Here is a 14,546-nt window from a genome sequence, read left to right as displayed (position 1 = left end):
GTCCGATGGACAAATCTGGATTTGGCGGATGCCAGGAGAACTCTACCTGCCCGAATGCATAGTGCCAACTGTAAAGTTTGGTGGAGGAGGAATAATGGTCTGGGGCTGTTTTTCAAGGTTCGGGCTAGGCCCCTTAGTTCCAGTGAAGGGAAATCTTAACGCTACAGCATAGAATGACATTCTAGACGATTCTGAGCTTCCAACTTTGTGGCAACAGTTTGGAGAAGGCCCTGTCCTGTTTCAGCATGACAATGCCCCCATGCACAAAGCGAGGTCCATACAGAAATATTTTGTCGAGATCGGTGTGGAAGAACTTGACTGGCCTGCACAGAGCCCTGACCTCAACCCCATCAAACTCCTGTGGGTTGAATTGGAACGCCGACTGCGAGCCAGGCCTAATCGCCAAACATCATTGCCCGACCTCACTAATGCTCTTGTGGCTGAATGGAAGCAAGTTCCCTCAGGAATGTTCCAACATCTAATGGAAAGCCTTCCCAGAAGAGTGGAGGCTGTTATAGCAGCAGAGGGGGGACCAACTCCATATTAATGCCCATGATTTTGGAATAAGATGTTCGACGAGCAGGTGTCCACATACTTTTGATCATGTAGTGTAGTTTGAAGGGGTAAGCTGACCCAAGATCTGTTGCTAAGGGCAATGTCTACTTGTAGCACCTTGTTGCCCTTGACGATGGGTCTCAGGAACACTCTTTATGCGTTGGCCAAGCAGAGCAGAACCCTGGGAGCGTTTAAACTAGCCAGACATGCCTATGAGAAGCTCCAGGACCTCCACGTTCCCTCTCGCTTCCAGGAGTCCATGGACCTGGGCAGCCTTACCGTCCGCTCCAAACCATACCATGACAATGAGGTGTGTATGTGTTTGCATGTATACATGTGTGTCTGTGTATATTAACTTTCTAGTGGAGCTTGTATCTTATAAATTTTTACATTTTAGTCATTTAGCAGACGCTCTTATCCAGAGTGACTTACAGTTAGTGAGTGCATACATTTTTATTTAATTTTTTATATGTTTGTGTATTTTCACAAATGTGTGTAACCCAGGACCTGATCCCCATGTGTTACCGCTGCTCCACCAACAACCCCCTGCTGAGCAGCCAGGGCAGTGTGTGTATCAACTGCAAACAGCCCTTCATCTATTCAGCATCTTCATACGGTAGGTTGACACCTGTCTCTTTGTAAATGGATGTTTGGTTCCGAGGTGTGTTATTAATAATGTATCTCTGTACTGTAGAGGTCCTTCCTCTGGTGCAGTTCTACCTGGACGAGGGTATCGGTGATGAGGAGGCTGTGTCTCTTATTGACCTGGAGGTCCCTTGCATCGACAGGAAGGCTGCTCGCTGGCAGGAGATGAGCAGTGGTGGTATCCTTTACCTGATGCAGTGTACACCACTAAAATGTACACATTTCTCATGACCATTTTACCTAATGTAAATAGTCTGTATGTTAAGGTTGTGTGCTCGTCTCCATACATACACACATTACATACAGTATGTGTCCTTATCAGTGCTTCACCCTGATTCTGATTCTGCCATGCACCTTAAGCTGTCAGGCTTAAGTCATCTTAGAGTTAATAGGGTTAGAGTGGCTCTTCTCTCTTGTCAGAATGACACTAACACCTCAGAGACCTCTCTGTCTGGAAGTAACCTGCATTAGCTGACAGCCAGTGTTGGGGAGTAGTGAACTACATGTTATTCACCTAGTAATTTAACTACATATTGCAGTAGCTTTGTGGTAGTGTTTTCAGTAGTTAATTACTGTTTTTGCCATGCAATGGTGTAGCTAACTACTGGAATTACACACTACCTTTTTTGTGAAAATAAAATATGGGTGAAATAGGCAACAATTTCCTTTATTCTTTGGCATCAGACCTGCCTAATTCTCACTTGAAACATAGTTTTTGTGTTTAATAGGCTAAATTACACATTATGTTAACATCTGACTGCAGAGTGATCTGTTTAGATATAATAATTTATCACAAAGTAGTTTGGATGTAGTGAACTACTTTTTTAAAGTAACTTGCTCTCTTTACATTTACATTACATTTACGTCATTTAGCAGATGCTCTTATCCAGAGCGACTTACAAATTGACATATGAATTACAGAATCTTTGTTTTTCCCGATGTTGCATAAAGTAACTGCATGAGTCTGGGATACAGTGCATTCGGAAAATATTCAGACCCCTTCCCCTTTTCCACATTTTGTTACGCTACACGCTTATTCTAAAATGGGTTAAATATTTTGTTTCTTTCATCAATCTACACACAATACCCCATAATGACAAAGCGAAAACACGTTTTTCGAAATTGTAGCAAATTTATAAAATTCTGACCCTTTGCTATGAGCTCAGATGCATTCTGTTTCCATTGATCATCCTTGAGATGTTTCTACAACTTGATTGGAGTCCACCTGTGGTAAATTCAATTGATTGGACATGATTTGGAAAGGCACACACCTGTCTATATAAGGCCCCAAAGTTGACAGTGCATGTTAGAGCGGAAACCAAGCCATGAGGTCGAAGGAATTGTCCGTAGAGCTCCGAGACAGCATTTTGTCGAGGCACAGATCTGGGGAAGGGTACCAAAATATTTCTGCAGCATTGAAGGTCCCCAAGAACACAGTGTCCTCCATCATTCTTAAATGGAAGAAGTTTGGAACCACCAAGACTCTTCCTAGAGTTGGCTATCCGGCCAAACTGAGTAATCGGGGGAGAAGGGCCTTGGTCAGGGAGGTGACCAAGAACCTGATGGTCACTCTGACAGAGCTCCAGACTTCCTCTGTGCAGATGAGATAACCTTCCAGAAGGACAACCATCTCTGCAGCACTCCACCAATCAGGCCTTTATGGTAGAGTGGCCAGACGGAAGCCACTCCTCAGTAAAAGGCACGACAGTCCGCTTGGAGGCACCTAAAGGACTCTCAGACCATGAGAAACAAGATTCTCTTGTCTGATGAAACCAAGATTGAACTCTTTGTCCTGAATGCCAAGCTTCACGTCTGGAGGAAACATGGCACCATCCCTACGGTGGAGCATGTTGGTGGCAGCATCATGCTGTGTGGATGTTTTTCAGCGGCAGGGACTGGGAGACTAGTCATTATCGAGGGAAAGATGAACGGAGAAAAGTACAGAGAGATCCTTGATGAAAACCTGCTCCAGAGTGCTCAGGACCTAAGACTGGGACGAAGGTTCACCTTCCAACAGGACAACGACCCTAAGCACACAGCCAAGACAACGCAGGAGTGGTTTCGGGACAAGTCTCTGAATGTCCTTGAGTGGCCCAGCCAGAGCCCGGACTTGAAACCGATCGAACATCTCTGGAGAGACCTGAAAGTAGCTGTGCAGCGAAGCTCCCCATCCAACCTGGCAGCTTGAGAGGATCTGCAGAGAAGAATGAACCCGATTGTCACTGACAGAGCTCCAGAGTTCCTCTGTGGAGATGGGAAACCTTCCAGAATGACAACCATCTCTGCAGCACTCCACCAATCAGGCCTTTATGGTTTGAGTGGCCAGACGGAAGCCACTCCTCAGTAAAAGGCACATGACAGCCCGCTTGGAGATTCTCTGGTCTGATGAAACCAAGATTGAACTCTTTGGCCTGAATGCCAAGCGTCACGTCTGGAGTAAACCAGGCGCCATCCCTACGGTGAAGCATGGTGGTTGCAGCATCATGCTGCAGGGATGTTTTTCAGCGGAAGGGACTGGGAGACTAGTCAGGATTGAGGAAAAGATAAACGCAGCAAAGTACAGAGAGATCCTTGATGAAAGTCTGCTCCAGAGCACTCAGGACCTCAGACTGGCGCGAAGGTTCACCTTCCAACAGGACAACGACCCTAAGCACACAGCCAAGACAACGCAGGAGTGCTTTCGGGACAAGTCTCTGAATATCCTTGAGTGGCCCAGCCAGAGCCTGGACTTGAACTCGATCGAACATCTCTGGAAAGACCTGAAAATAGCTGTGCAGTGATGCTCCCCATCCAACCGACAGAGCTTGAGAGGATCTGCAGAGAAGAATGCGAGAAACTCTCCAAATACAGGTGTGCCAAGCTTGTAGTGTCATACCCAAGAAGACTCGAGACTGTAATCGCTGCCAAAGGTGCTTCAACAAAGTACTGAGTAAAGGGTCTGAATACTTATGTAAATGTGATATTTAATTTTTTCATTTTTAATACATTTATAATACAAAAATGTCTAAAAACCTGTTAGAATAAGGCTGTAACGTAACAAAATGTGGAAAAAGTAAAGGGGTCTGAATACTTTCCGAATGTATATAGTGAGTGTGTGAGAGGAGAGAACGATGAGCAGAAGTGATAGGGTGGGTATGAAAACAGAAGTGATAGGGTGGGTATGAAAACAGAAGTGATAGGGTGGGTATGAAAACAGAAGTGATAGGGTGGGTATGAAAACAGAAGGAATAGGGTGGGTATGAAAACAGAAGTGATAGGGTGGGTATGAAAACAGAAGTGATGGGGTGGGTATGAAAACGGAAGTGATGGGGTGGGTACGAAAGCGGAAGTGATGGAGTGGGTACGAAAACGGAAGTGATGGGGTGGGTTAGAAAACGGAAGTGACGGGGTGGGTACGAAAGCGGAAGTGATGGGGTGGGTACGAAAGCGGAAGTGATGGGGTGGGTACGAAAGCGGAAGTGATGGGATGGGTACGAAAGCGGAAGTGATGGGGTGGGTACGAAAGCGGAAGTGATGGGGTGGGTACGAAAGCGGAAGTGATGGGTTGGGTACGAAAACAGAAGTGATAGGGTGGGTACGAAAACAGAAGTGATAGGGTGGGTATGAAAACAGAAGTGATAGGGTGGGTATGAAAACAGAAGTGATGGGGTGGGTATGAAAACGGAAGTGATGGGGTGGGTACGAAAGCGGAAGTGATGGAGTGGGTACGAAAACGGAAGTGATGGGGTGGGTTAGAAAACGGAAGTGACGGGGTGGGTACGAAAGCGGAAGTGATGGGGTGGGTACGAAAGCGGAAGTGATGGGGTGGGTACGAAAGCGGAAGTGATGGGATGGGTACGAAAGCGGAAGTGATGGGGTGGGTACGAAAGCGGAAGTGATGGGGTGGGTACGAAAGCGGAAGTGATGGGTTGGGTACGAAAACAGAAGTGATAGGGTGGGTACGAAAACAGAAGTGATAGGGTGGGTATGAAAACAGAAGTGATAGGGTGGGTATGAAAACAGAAGTGATGGGGTGGGTACGAAAGCGGAAGTGATGGGGTGGGTACGAAAGCGGAAGTGATGGGGTGGGTACGAAAGCGGAAGTGATGGGGTGGGTACGAAAGCGGAAGTGATGGGGTGGGTACGAAAGCGGAAGTGATGGGGTGGGTACGAAAGCGGAAGTGATGGGGTGGGTACGAAAGCGGAAGTGATGGGGTGGGTACGAAAGCGGAAGTGATGGGGTGGGTACGAAAGCGGAAGTGATGGGGTGGGTACGAAAGCGGAAGTGATGGGGTGGGTACGAAAGCGGAAGTGATGGGGTGGGTACGAAAGCGGAAGTGATGGGGTGGGTACGAAAGCGGAAGTGATGGGGTGGGTACAAAAGCGGAAGTGATGGGGTGGGTACGAAAATTGAAGTGATAGGGTGGGTACGAAAATTGAAGTGATAGGGTGGGTACGAATATGGAAGTGATAGGGTGGGTACGAAAATGGTGTTGCTGGAAGTGATAGGGTGGGTACGAAAATTGAAGTGATAGGGTGGGTACGAATATGGAAGTGATAGGGTGGGTACGAAAATTGAAATGAAAGGGTGGGTACGAAAGCGTAAGTGATAGGGTGGGTATGAAAGCGGAAGTGATAGGGTGGGTATGAAAACAGAAGTGATAGGGTGGGTATGAAAGGAAGAGTGTGTGAGAGAGGCAGCTTCCTTAACTGTGTCAGAGTCCCAGTCTCTGAAGCTGGATGACGGCACAGAAGATACCGAGGAGGACCCCTTCATGGCCAAACTCAGCTTTGAGGTGAGGAGAGAAGGAGGGAGGGAGATGAAACTAAAGGGAGAGTATAAATGAAAGGGGTCAGTATGTGTATATTCTAATATGTGAATCTGTGTTTATCTCCTTAACAGCAGGGGGGCTCTGACTTTGTCCCGGTGGTGGTGAGTCGCTCCGTGCTGAGGTCTATGAGCAGGAGGGATGTCCTGATCAAGCGCTGGCCCAAACCCCTGCAGTGGGAGTACTACCGCTCTTTACTGCCTGATGTCAGCATCACCATGTGCCCTTCCTGCTTCCAGGTACTGAATAGATGGAATACACACACACACAGCATTGTGCTTCATGCCCCTCTCACCCATCTCACACACACACACTCACCCCCAGGTGCTGTACTTGGGAGGTGAAAAATTATTCTAATCATTAAAACATTACACAGTACCCTCTCACACACACACCTTGGCACTCCATAGCCCTCTGGCATAATCTCTCTCTTCTAGCCTTTATGTTTCACTTCTTTTTACTTTCTGCAGTGTTTCCTTTACCAGGAGTCAGATTCAGATAAAATGTTGCTATTGGCAGTGCTAGATGTTGTGTTGCTGGCCCCTGCTCCCTTCCTTAGAAAATCCCTGCTCGGCTCTGCTCTGTGTTCTCTGACCCATGCTTCCTGTCTTCTCTGGTGTGTTTCCTCTAGATGTTCCACAGTGAAGACTATGAGCTGCTTGTGCTTCAGCACAACTGCTGTCCCTACTGCCGACGGCCCATCGATGAACCCAACTGACCTTCCCAAACTGGTCTAGAATAAATTCATCCATCTCACAGTTCATTCATATCTTCAGTTTCACTCTTGCTCTTTCAGAGCAATGTTCCGTCCATACTGTATGCTCGCAGCCCCCTCATGTATGTTATTTAAGGGACGGGGTTATGAAGATCATTATAGTCCGCAACAAAAGCGCATCTTCAGCCGATCAACCCTATAGAATTAACAGGATCAGATTATACAGGGACTGTCACACAGATTTACGAATTAACTCTTCTGTCTAGAACAACTTATTAAACTTATTTGAATTCACTGATATATATTGTTGCTGTTATGTGATGTGTTCTTTGACTCTCAAGCATTCCACATTATTATTTAGGTAAATAGTCATGATGTGATGTTTTTTTTAGAGTCAAATGTATTTTATTTTTATATCATTAAAGTGAAAGCTTTTTTTAATGAAAGGTTTCAATATTCTCCACTGTTTTGTGCAGGAATGTGTTTGAGTGTGTTTGTATGTGTGTGTGTTGATATTCTTCTCAGCGATCCGCAGGCAGTCTGGCAGCTTCACAGCTCTAACACCAGGTTTTTTACTGTCCCACACCTCACCACAGGATTACTGTGTGTGAGCTTACGCGCCATGCTACCAAAATTAATATGCCTGACAAAATCTTTCTGATGAGTGTGTGTCTATGTAAGCGTGTGTGTTTCTACAGGAGTGTGTGTCTATGTAAGCGTGTGTGCGAGAGAGGGAGAGGATATGTGTGCAACAGAAACCGTTTTCTGCTCCCCTCCTAAATTAGGTCCATATTATTCAGTGCTTAAAGCTTAAGGATTAGGTTACCACTGCTGCAAATGAGTTGGAACACTCTGGAAATTACATTTACACTCCCTCTTCTATAAATCCTGCTAAATTATTCTCTGACAAGGTTTGACACGTCAGGCTGTATAAGCAGACTGGTACAGCTCAGCTGGTAGAGCACGGCGCTTGTAACGCCAGGGTAGTGGGTTCGATCCCCGGGACCACCCATACACACAAAAAAAAAAAAAAAAAAATGTATGCACGCATGACTGTAAGTCGCTTTGGATAAAAGCGTCTGCTAAATGGCATATTAAATATTCTTTTAAATTACAGTAGCCTTTTGACATCTAGGATAATGCAAATCTCTGATGACATCCTATTCTCCAGTGCATTACTTTTGACCAGTCATATGTGCTTTTTGAGAAAAAGTCTGAGTTGCATTGGTCTTTGACTCAGCCTCCAGCAAACTTGTTTATGACGTGCTCTTGTGATGATGACATCAGCAGAGTATAACACTGGCTTTGAGTATATACACACTATACTCACCCTATATGTTTTTCTCATGGATTAGTGTGTGTGTGTGACCTATATCTGTCTATGCTGACACCATGCTGAGGTCCATGCATGTCCCTAATCCTAAGAGAGGGGCTCTTAAAAGGGCCTGAGTTCGCCTCGGGGGGGCAGCGCACACCACTTCTCGTCGCCAGGATCTATCTATCTCCTCCATCCATCCTTCCTGGCCTCCAGAGAGAAAGAGCTCCTCTCAACTCTCTTGGAGAAGCGACAGTGCTTTCTCTTTCCTCTCTCAAAATACCAGAGAGGATAGAGACACGCACTCCTGTAGAGACACACACACACACTTACATAGACACACACTCCTGTAGAGACACACACACATTTACATAGACACACACTCCTGTAGAGACACACACACACTTACATAGACACACACTCCTGTAGAGACACACACACACTTACATAGACACACACTCCTGTAGAGACACACACACACACTTACATAGACACACACTCCTGTAGAGACACACACACATTTACATAGACACACACTCCTGTAGAAACACACACACACTTACATAGACACACACTCCTGTAGAGACACACACACACTTACATAGACACACACTCCTGTAGAGACACACACACACTTACATAGACACACACTCCTGTAGAAACACACACACACTTACATAGACACACAGTCCTGTAGAGACATAGACACACACTCCTGTAGAGACACACACTCCTTTAGAGACATAGACACACACTCCTGTAGAGACACATACACACTTACATAGACACACATTCCTGTAGAGACACGTACACAAACTTCTACGTGCCCATGTCTAACAAGACCAGGGTGGTGCAGAGCCCCTTTGAGTACCCTCAGTACAACCTAGCTGCACCCTGGAAGTACTCTCCTCTTGAGTACCCTCAGTACTACCTAGCTGCACCCTGGAAGTACTCTCTCCTCTTGAGTACCCTCAGTACTACCTAGCTGCACCCTGGAAGTACTCTCTCCTCTTGAGTACCCTCAGTACTACCTAGCTGCACCCTGGAAGTACTCTCTCCTCTTGAGTAACCTCAGTACTATCTAGCTGCATCCTGGAAGTACTCTCTCCTCTTGAGTACCCTCAGTACTACCTAGCTGCACCCTGGAAGTACTCTTGAGTACCCTCAGTACTACCTAGCTGCACCCTGGAAGTACTCTCTCATCGCTGCCTACATGCTCTTTCTCATCATCACAGCCTTCCGCGTCAACTTCCTTACGCTCTACGTCACGGTGCAGCACAAGAAGCTACGGACCCCCCTGAACTACATTCTGTTGAACTTGGCTGTCGCTGAACTCTCCATGGTGGTGGGTGGCTTCACTGTGATCCTCGGCACGGCCCTACAGGGCTACTTCTTCCTGAGCATCACCGGATGCAACATTGAAGGATTCTTCGCCATTATGGGAGGTAAGACATGGTGATGGTGGAGTCCTAGGGTGTAGGTAGAAGTTGGGAGGTAAGACATGGGGATGGTGGAGCCCTAGGGTGTAGGTAGAAGTTGGGAGGTAAGACATGGTGATGGTGGAGCCCTAGGGTGTAGGTAGAAGTTGGGAGGTAAGACATGGGGATGGTGGAGCCCTAGGGTGTAGGTAGAAGTTGGGAGGTAAGACATGGGGATGGTGGAGCCCTAGGGTGTAGGTAGAAGTTGGGAGGTAAGACATGGTGATGGTGGAGCCCTAGGGTGTAGGTAGAAGTTGGGAGGTAAGACATGGTGATGGTGGAGCCCTAGGGTGTAGGTAGAAGTTGGGAGGTAAGACATGGGGATGGTGGAGCCCTAGGGTGTAGGTAGAAGTTGGGAGGTAAGACATGGTGATGGTGGAGCCCTAGGGTGTAGGTAGAAGTTGGGAGGTAAGACATGGTGATGGTGGAGCCCTAGGGTGTAGGTAGAAGTTGGGAGGTAAGACATGGGGATGGTGGAGCCCTAGGGTGTAGGTAGAAGTTGGGAGGTAAGACATGGGGATGGTGGAGCCCTAGGGTGTAGGTAGAAGTTGGGAGGTAAGACATGGGGATGGTGGAGCCCTAGGGTGTAGGTAGAAGTTGGGAGGTAAGACATGGTGATGGTGGAGCCCTAGGGTGTAGGTAGAAGTTGGGAGGTAAGACATGGGGGACCTTTGGGTGGGGTGTAGGTAGAAGTTGCTGTGAGCCACAGGGTAAGAAATTGTTCTTTTCCATAATGGTTATGGTTAGGATTAGGCTAGGGGAATCTGATCCTAGATCTGTGGTTAAGAGTAACGTTTCACAAAAATTAAGCTGATCTACCCCCCCCCCCCCAAAAAAAAAAAAGCCTGACTGGCTTTCTCCAGGTGCAACCTCAATGAGTTCAATGACTTTAAAGTACAGTGACACAGATTTCCCCCCCCCCCCCCAATATCAAGACCACCCATGTATTTAGAATAATTTGAATAGCACCCGCACACTCAGCGTACCTTTATTGTAAAGAAGACAATGAAGACTTGAATAAAGCCCAGGACCTTATGAGATATGATATGTGCATTTTTGCACCACATTTACACCTGTTTTCTGTGACTGGGGGGGATCGGGAGATGTCTTTAATAACAGCAGATGTATAGACCTTATAGAATAAATGAAGCTTTGCGTTGATGTTATCACGTCAACTGTTCCCATAGCTACAGGTGCAAGCTGCTGGTTGAGATCATATAAATGCATGAAAAAGTATATTTGCCAATATCACTGTGTCACTTACTGTACCCTGTGTACTTTAGAAATACAGTAGCATATGTTATTTTTTAAGTCTTCTGCCTGTGTCCAATATATTCTGAATAGTTTGTCTGAATAGTTTCTGCACATGCGCATCAATACTGTGCATGTGTTTCTGATTTGCTGTGTGTCTCTAAGGGGAAATCGCCCTTTGGTCTCTGGTGGTATTGGCCATTGAGCGTTATATCGTGGTATGAAAAACCAATGACCAACATCTGCTTCAGTGAGAGGCACGCCATTGTGGGTGTGGCCTTCACCTGGATCATGGCTCTCACCTGCGCTGTGCCTCCATTGTGTGGCTGGTCCAGGTAGGTCACCCTCCAAATACTAGTCTTACTTTAAGAAATGGGCTGATGGCTGGTAGATCTCAGGGGCAATACTTCAGTATAATACATATAAGATTTTAAAACAAAAATATGAGGTGTGTACGGTTGCGTGTGTGTATAGGTACATCCCAGAGGATATGCAGTGTTCCTGTGGAATTGACTACTATACCCCAAAGCCTGAGCTCGGCAACACCTTGTTCGTCATCTACATGTTCACCCTCCACTTCTCCATCCCTCTGGTCATCGGCTTCTGCTACGGCCGTCTGCTCTGTACCGTCCGCACGGTACGACCACACACACTGTCACTGAAGACCAGTATACACAGGACTACTACATCTCCAGTTAGGGCTCATGTCAAAACACTTTTGTGTGTGTGTCCATCCATTCAGATGGCAGCCCTGCAGCAGGAGTCAGAGACCACTCAGAGGGCAGAGAAGGAAGTGACCCGTATGGTGATCGCCATGGTCATCACGTTCCTGATATGCTGGCCCTGTCATAATGACCATCCCAGCCTTCTTTGTCAAGAGTGCTGCCCTCTACAACCCAGTCATCTATATTCTACTCAACAGACGGGTAACCCAGGCAGAGTGTGTGTGTGACGGTATTTAGCTTTGCGTGTAAGTGATATTGTGTGTGTCTGTCTCTCCTCCCTTCTCCAGTTCAGGAACTGCATGTTGACCACGGTGTGTTGCAGGAAGAACCCCTTCGGTGAAGAGGAGACCTCCACCGCCTCCTCCAAAACACAGGCCTCCTCTATCTCCGCCAGCCAGGTCGACTCTGCCTGACCTACGACCCGTAGAAGTAGCAGTTTCGTTGTTTTTATTTAGGCGATGAGGGTGTAACTGCGTTGTATCTGTCAAATCAGCAAGCGATTCCCGACGGCATACTTATTGCGGACATTGCCATTGGATGCGCCAAGTCACATTAGTAATGATCCCATGCAGCCTTCTTACAAGTTTGAACACTGGAATGTGTGTTGTTATCTACACCTCGATTATGTCGAAATTAATCCTTATTATTTTGTTTAATGATTTAATTTTAGTGTTATTATTTCTATATAGCCTACACTTTCTCTTTCTGAACTTCTAATGTGAGTGGGACGGGTGTGGCGTCGTGACAATGACCAGACGAGCAGCCGCTCTGATTTGACAGCTCTAAATCAGTTACATCTCCGACACCGCCAAAACACCAGTTATGCGGGTGTCAGCTATCGCTGGTTACCGCTCAAGCTGATTGAATCTAGGCCTTAGTCATGTAGTGAAACCCTCTAAAACCACCTTTTAAATTGGTTTAGATTGTGCCTTCCATTATTGTTGAGGAAAGCTCTCCCTGGTTTCTGTGTCTTTACCATGATGAGGCTGAGCTGGTTAGCTCTTAACCCTTGGCTCGTGTGTGTGTCTGTGTCTGTGTCTGTGTGTGAAGCTCTGGAGACATGACTATTGTTAATACTGTAAAGGTTAAGATGGTACATGTGACTTGGAAATAAAGTTGTTAAATATCCTGTAATAGAAATGACCTGTTTCTTTCATATAGGAGCATTTCCAGTACTAGTGTTTCTGAAAAAGTCCAGACGGCCATTGGGTTGTTGGGTGGAATGCACAACCAGTCAAGATAGTACTAACAAAACACTCCATTGCTGCCCAGTGGTTTACAAAAGTCACTTTGCTGAAACGTTCTAAGTTTGCATAGGACTTACTAGGTATTGATGAAAACAGAAATTTGAATATTGGTACGAAAGAAAAATGTCATAACATTTTATATCGTATTATAGTTCTGTAATAGCATTTATTTTCAAACTCTGACAATAGTCATTTTGGCATCACAAGTACAGTCACGTCAGACAGTTGTCCCTCTTTTATTAACTGAAGGTCATAGTTTTACTATAAAGGTCCCTCTTGGTCATAATCTACCTTCATTCTCAGTCACAACACAGATCAACCTGCCTTCACATAAAGACATCACATGTAATTCTTCCCATTGAACTACACGACATCTGATCCAACAGAGTTCAGTGTCTTTGCGAGCAGGTCTGTGGCACATGAAACATTACCTAAATAAATCCTCTCAATAATACTCTCTACTCCTCCAGAACCCATCACCAACCTGCAAAGCACATTGAGACGTGTAGTTCAAAGCACCGTTGGAGTTCTTTGCCATTTCCACCAATCAAACCTGAGAACCGTGCAGGTTGTAAGAAGATGGGAAGAGTTTCTCATTCACATATCGTTGAACAGGCCACTCAGAAAACAGAACAGATCTATAAATATTGCTATGGACATTTATAATACAGTACAGTGCATCATTGGCTCATCCCCCAACAGAAGGGGGGGTCAGTGCATAAGATGGCCGCCAGGGCTCCAGGTCCCAGAGGCTGTGACATCATCCAGAATAAGGCCCATCTCCCAGTGCCTCCCTCTCTAACTCCACTATGCTTCAGGTAAAAGCAGTGTGAACCCAGAGTGAGATCCAAGCCAGGTGTGAACAGGCAAGATACCAGATTAGGTTGATATCCAAGTGTGAGTGGAAGAGTCAACACAGACACCCTTACCCAGACAAAGACAGAATCCAGAGATTCTGCATTTGATATAAAGGACGTGGGTTTCAATTCAGTATCTCAAGCAATCGCTCAGTCCAAGGTACGTTTCTTAGGTTAATCCATGGTACAGTGCTCTCAATCAGGTTTCTGAGGCAGTCTTGGGTTGAGGTGTTAAAGTAAAGCTCAAGCTGCCATCTCTTCAGTCTTAAAGCAAAATATTTCTCAAAGCAAATAGTTCCTTTCTGTCTTTGGGCTCTATAAACTCTATAGACAGAAGGGATATTTGGAGGGTAGACAGACAGGGGGTTTCCTAGATCCTGTACCCCAGGTAGGGCGGAGGCAGCCTGGGGGTATGGGGTGGAGGCTGGGTGGAGAGAGACTCAGGCCTCACTGCTGCACTCATAGATGTTGTCCTCCACCAGAGCAATGACCTGCTCAAACTTGTGGTGCAGTTGAGTAAGCTTCGCTGTGGGGTTGGACTCCAGAGCACTCACCACCTGAGAGAGAGAGAGAGCATTCAGGCAATAACCAAGCCAGCAACCTTAAAAAAACGTATCTACCAACAGTTAGAGAATGAGAGCTGGAGAGAGAGATAGAGAAATAAATAGAAAGAGAGAAAGACTACTTTCAGTAGCCCTCAAGCGTTCTACAGCATAGCACAGAAACTCAACCACCTGCCAGGACAGAGAAAGAGAGTACTTCAGCAGTTCTTCAGCCTTCACGCATGCCTCTCCCCCCACAAAAGCCTTTCCTGTTCACAAACTATTTACAAAACCAACATCTGCGCTGCCTTTCATGCCTGATAGTTGTCATGCGTTCAGTGGGTGTTACTGGCAGCGTGTGCCCTGCGAGACGGCTGAGTGCAGAGATTGCCTGTACTCCTAGGGGTG

General features: G+C 46.3%; 2 protein-coding genes and 1 pseudogene across 4 annotated transcripts in view; 2 read left to right on the top strand and 1 right to left on the bottom strand.

Moving 5' to 3' along the window:
• Positions 1-7,165, top strand: part of LOC311149752 (intraflagellar transport protein 122 homolog) — a 37,668-nt gene extending 30,503 nt beyond the window's left edge. For both annotated transcript variants that reach the window (XM_084186968.1, XM_084186967.1), the window contains 6 exons: positions 700-865; positions 1,060-1,171; positions 1,250-1,378; positions 5,899-5,975; positions 6,083-6,247; positions 6,640-7,165. In XM_084186968.1, coding sequence (XP_084043094.1) covers positions 700-865; positions 1,060-1,171; positions 1,250-1,378; positions 5,899-5,975; positions 6,083-6,247; positions 6,640-6,726 — 736 coding nt within the window. In that variant the 3' untranslated portion in view covers positions 6,727-7,165. The remainder of the gene's footprint in view (positions 1-699; positions 866-1,059; positions 1,172-1,249; positions 1,379-5,898; positions 5,976-6,082; positions 6,248-6,639) is intronic.
• Positions 7,166-8,000: 835 nt separating this feature from the next.
• Positions 8,001-11,905, top strand: LOC311149529 (rhodopsin-like; annotated as a pseudogene). The gene is made up of 7 exons: positions 8,001-8,014; positions 8,840-8,905; positions 9,188-9,483; positions 10,933-11,102; positions 11,242-11,404; positions 11,510-11,693; positions 11,780-11,905. The product of its transcript is annotated as a rhodopsin-like (transcript).
• Positions 11,906-12,879: 974 nt separating this feature from the next.
• The window catches only part of LOC311149528 (plexin-D1-like), a gene marked incomplete at its 5' end in the record, with an annotated part of 99,225 nt that continues 97,558 nt past the window's right edge, over positions 12,880-14,546 (bottom strand). Inside the window, one exon of the mRNA XM_084186709.1 lies at positions 12,880-14,153. Within this exon, the coding sequence (XP_084042835.1) occupies positions 14,092-14,153 (62 nt within the window). The 3' untranslated portion in view covers positions 12,880-14,091. The remainder of the gene's footprint in view (positions 14,154-14,546) is intronic.

This window comes from Coregonus lavaretus (genome assembly GCF_964263955.1).
Source record: "Coregonus lavaretus genome assembly, chromosome: 22".
NCBI classification, from domain to species: Eukaryota; Metazoa; Chordata; class Actinopteri; order Salmoniformes; family Salmonidae; genus Coregonus; species Coregonus lavaretus.
Note: the sequence above shows the minus strand (reverse complement) of the source record. Positions and strands in the feature narration are given on the sequence as shown.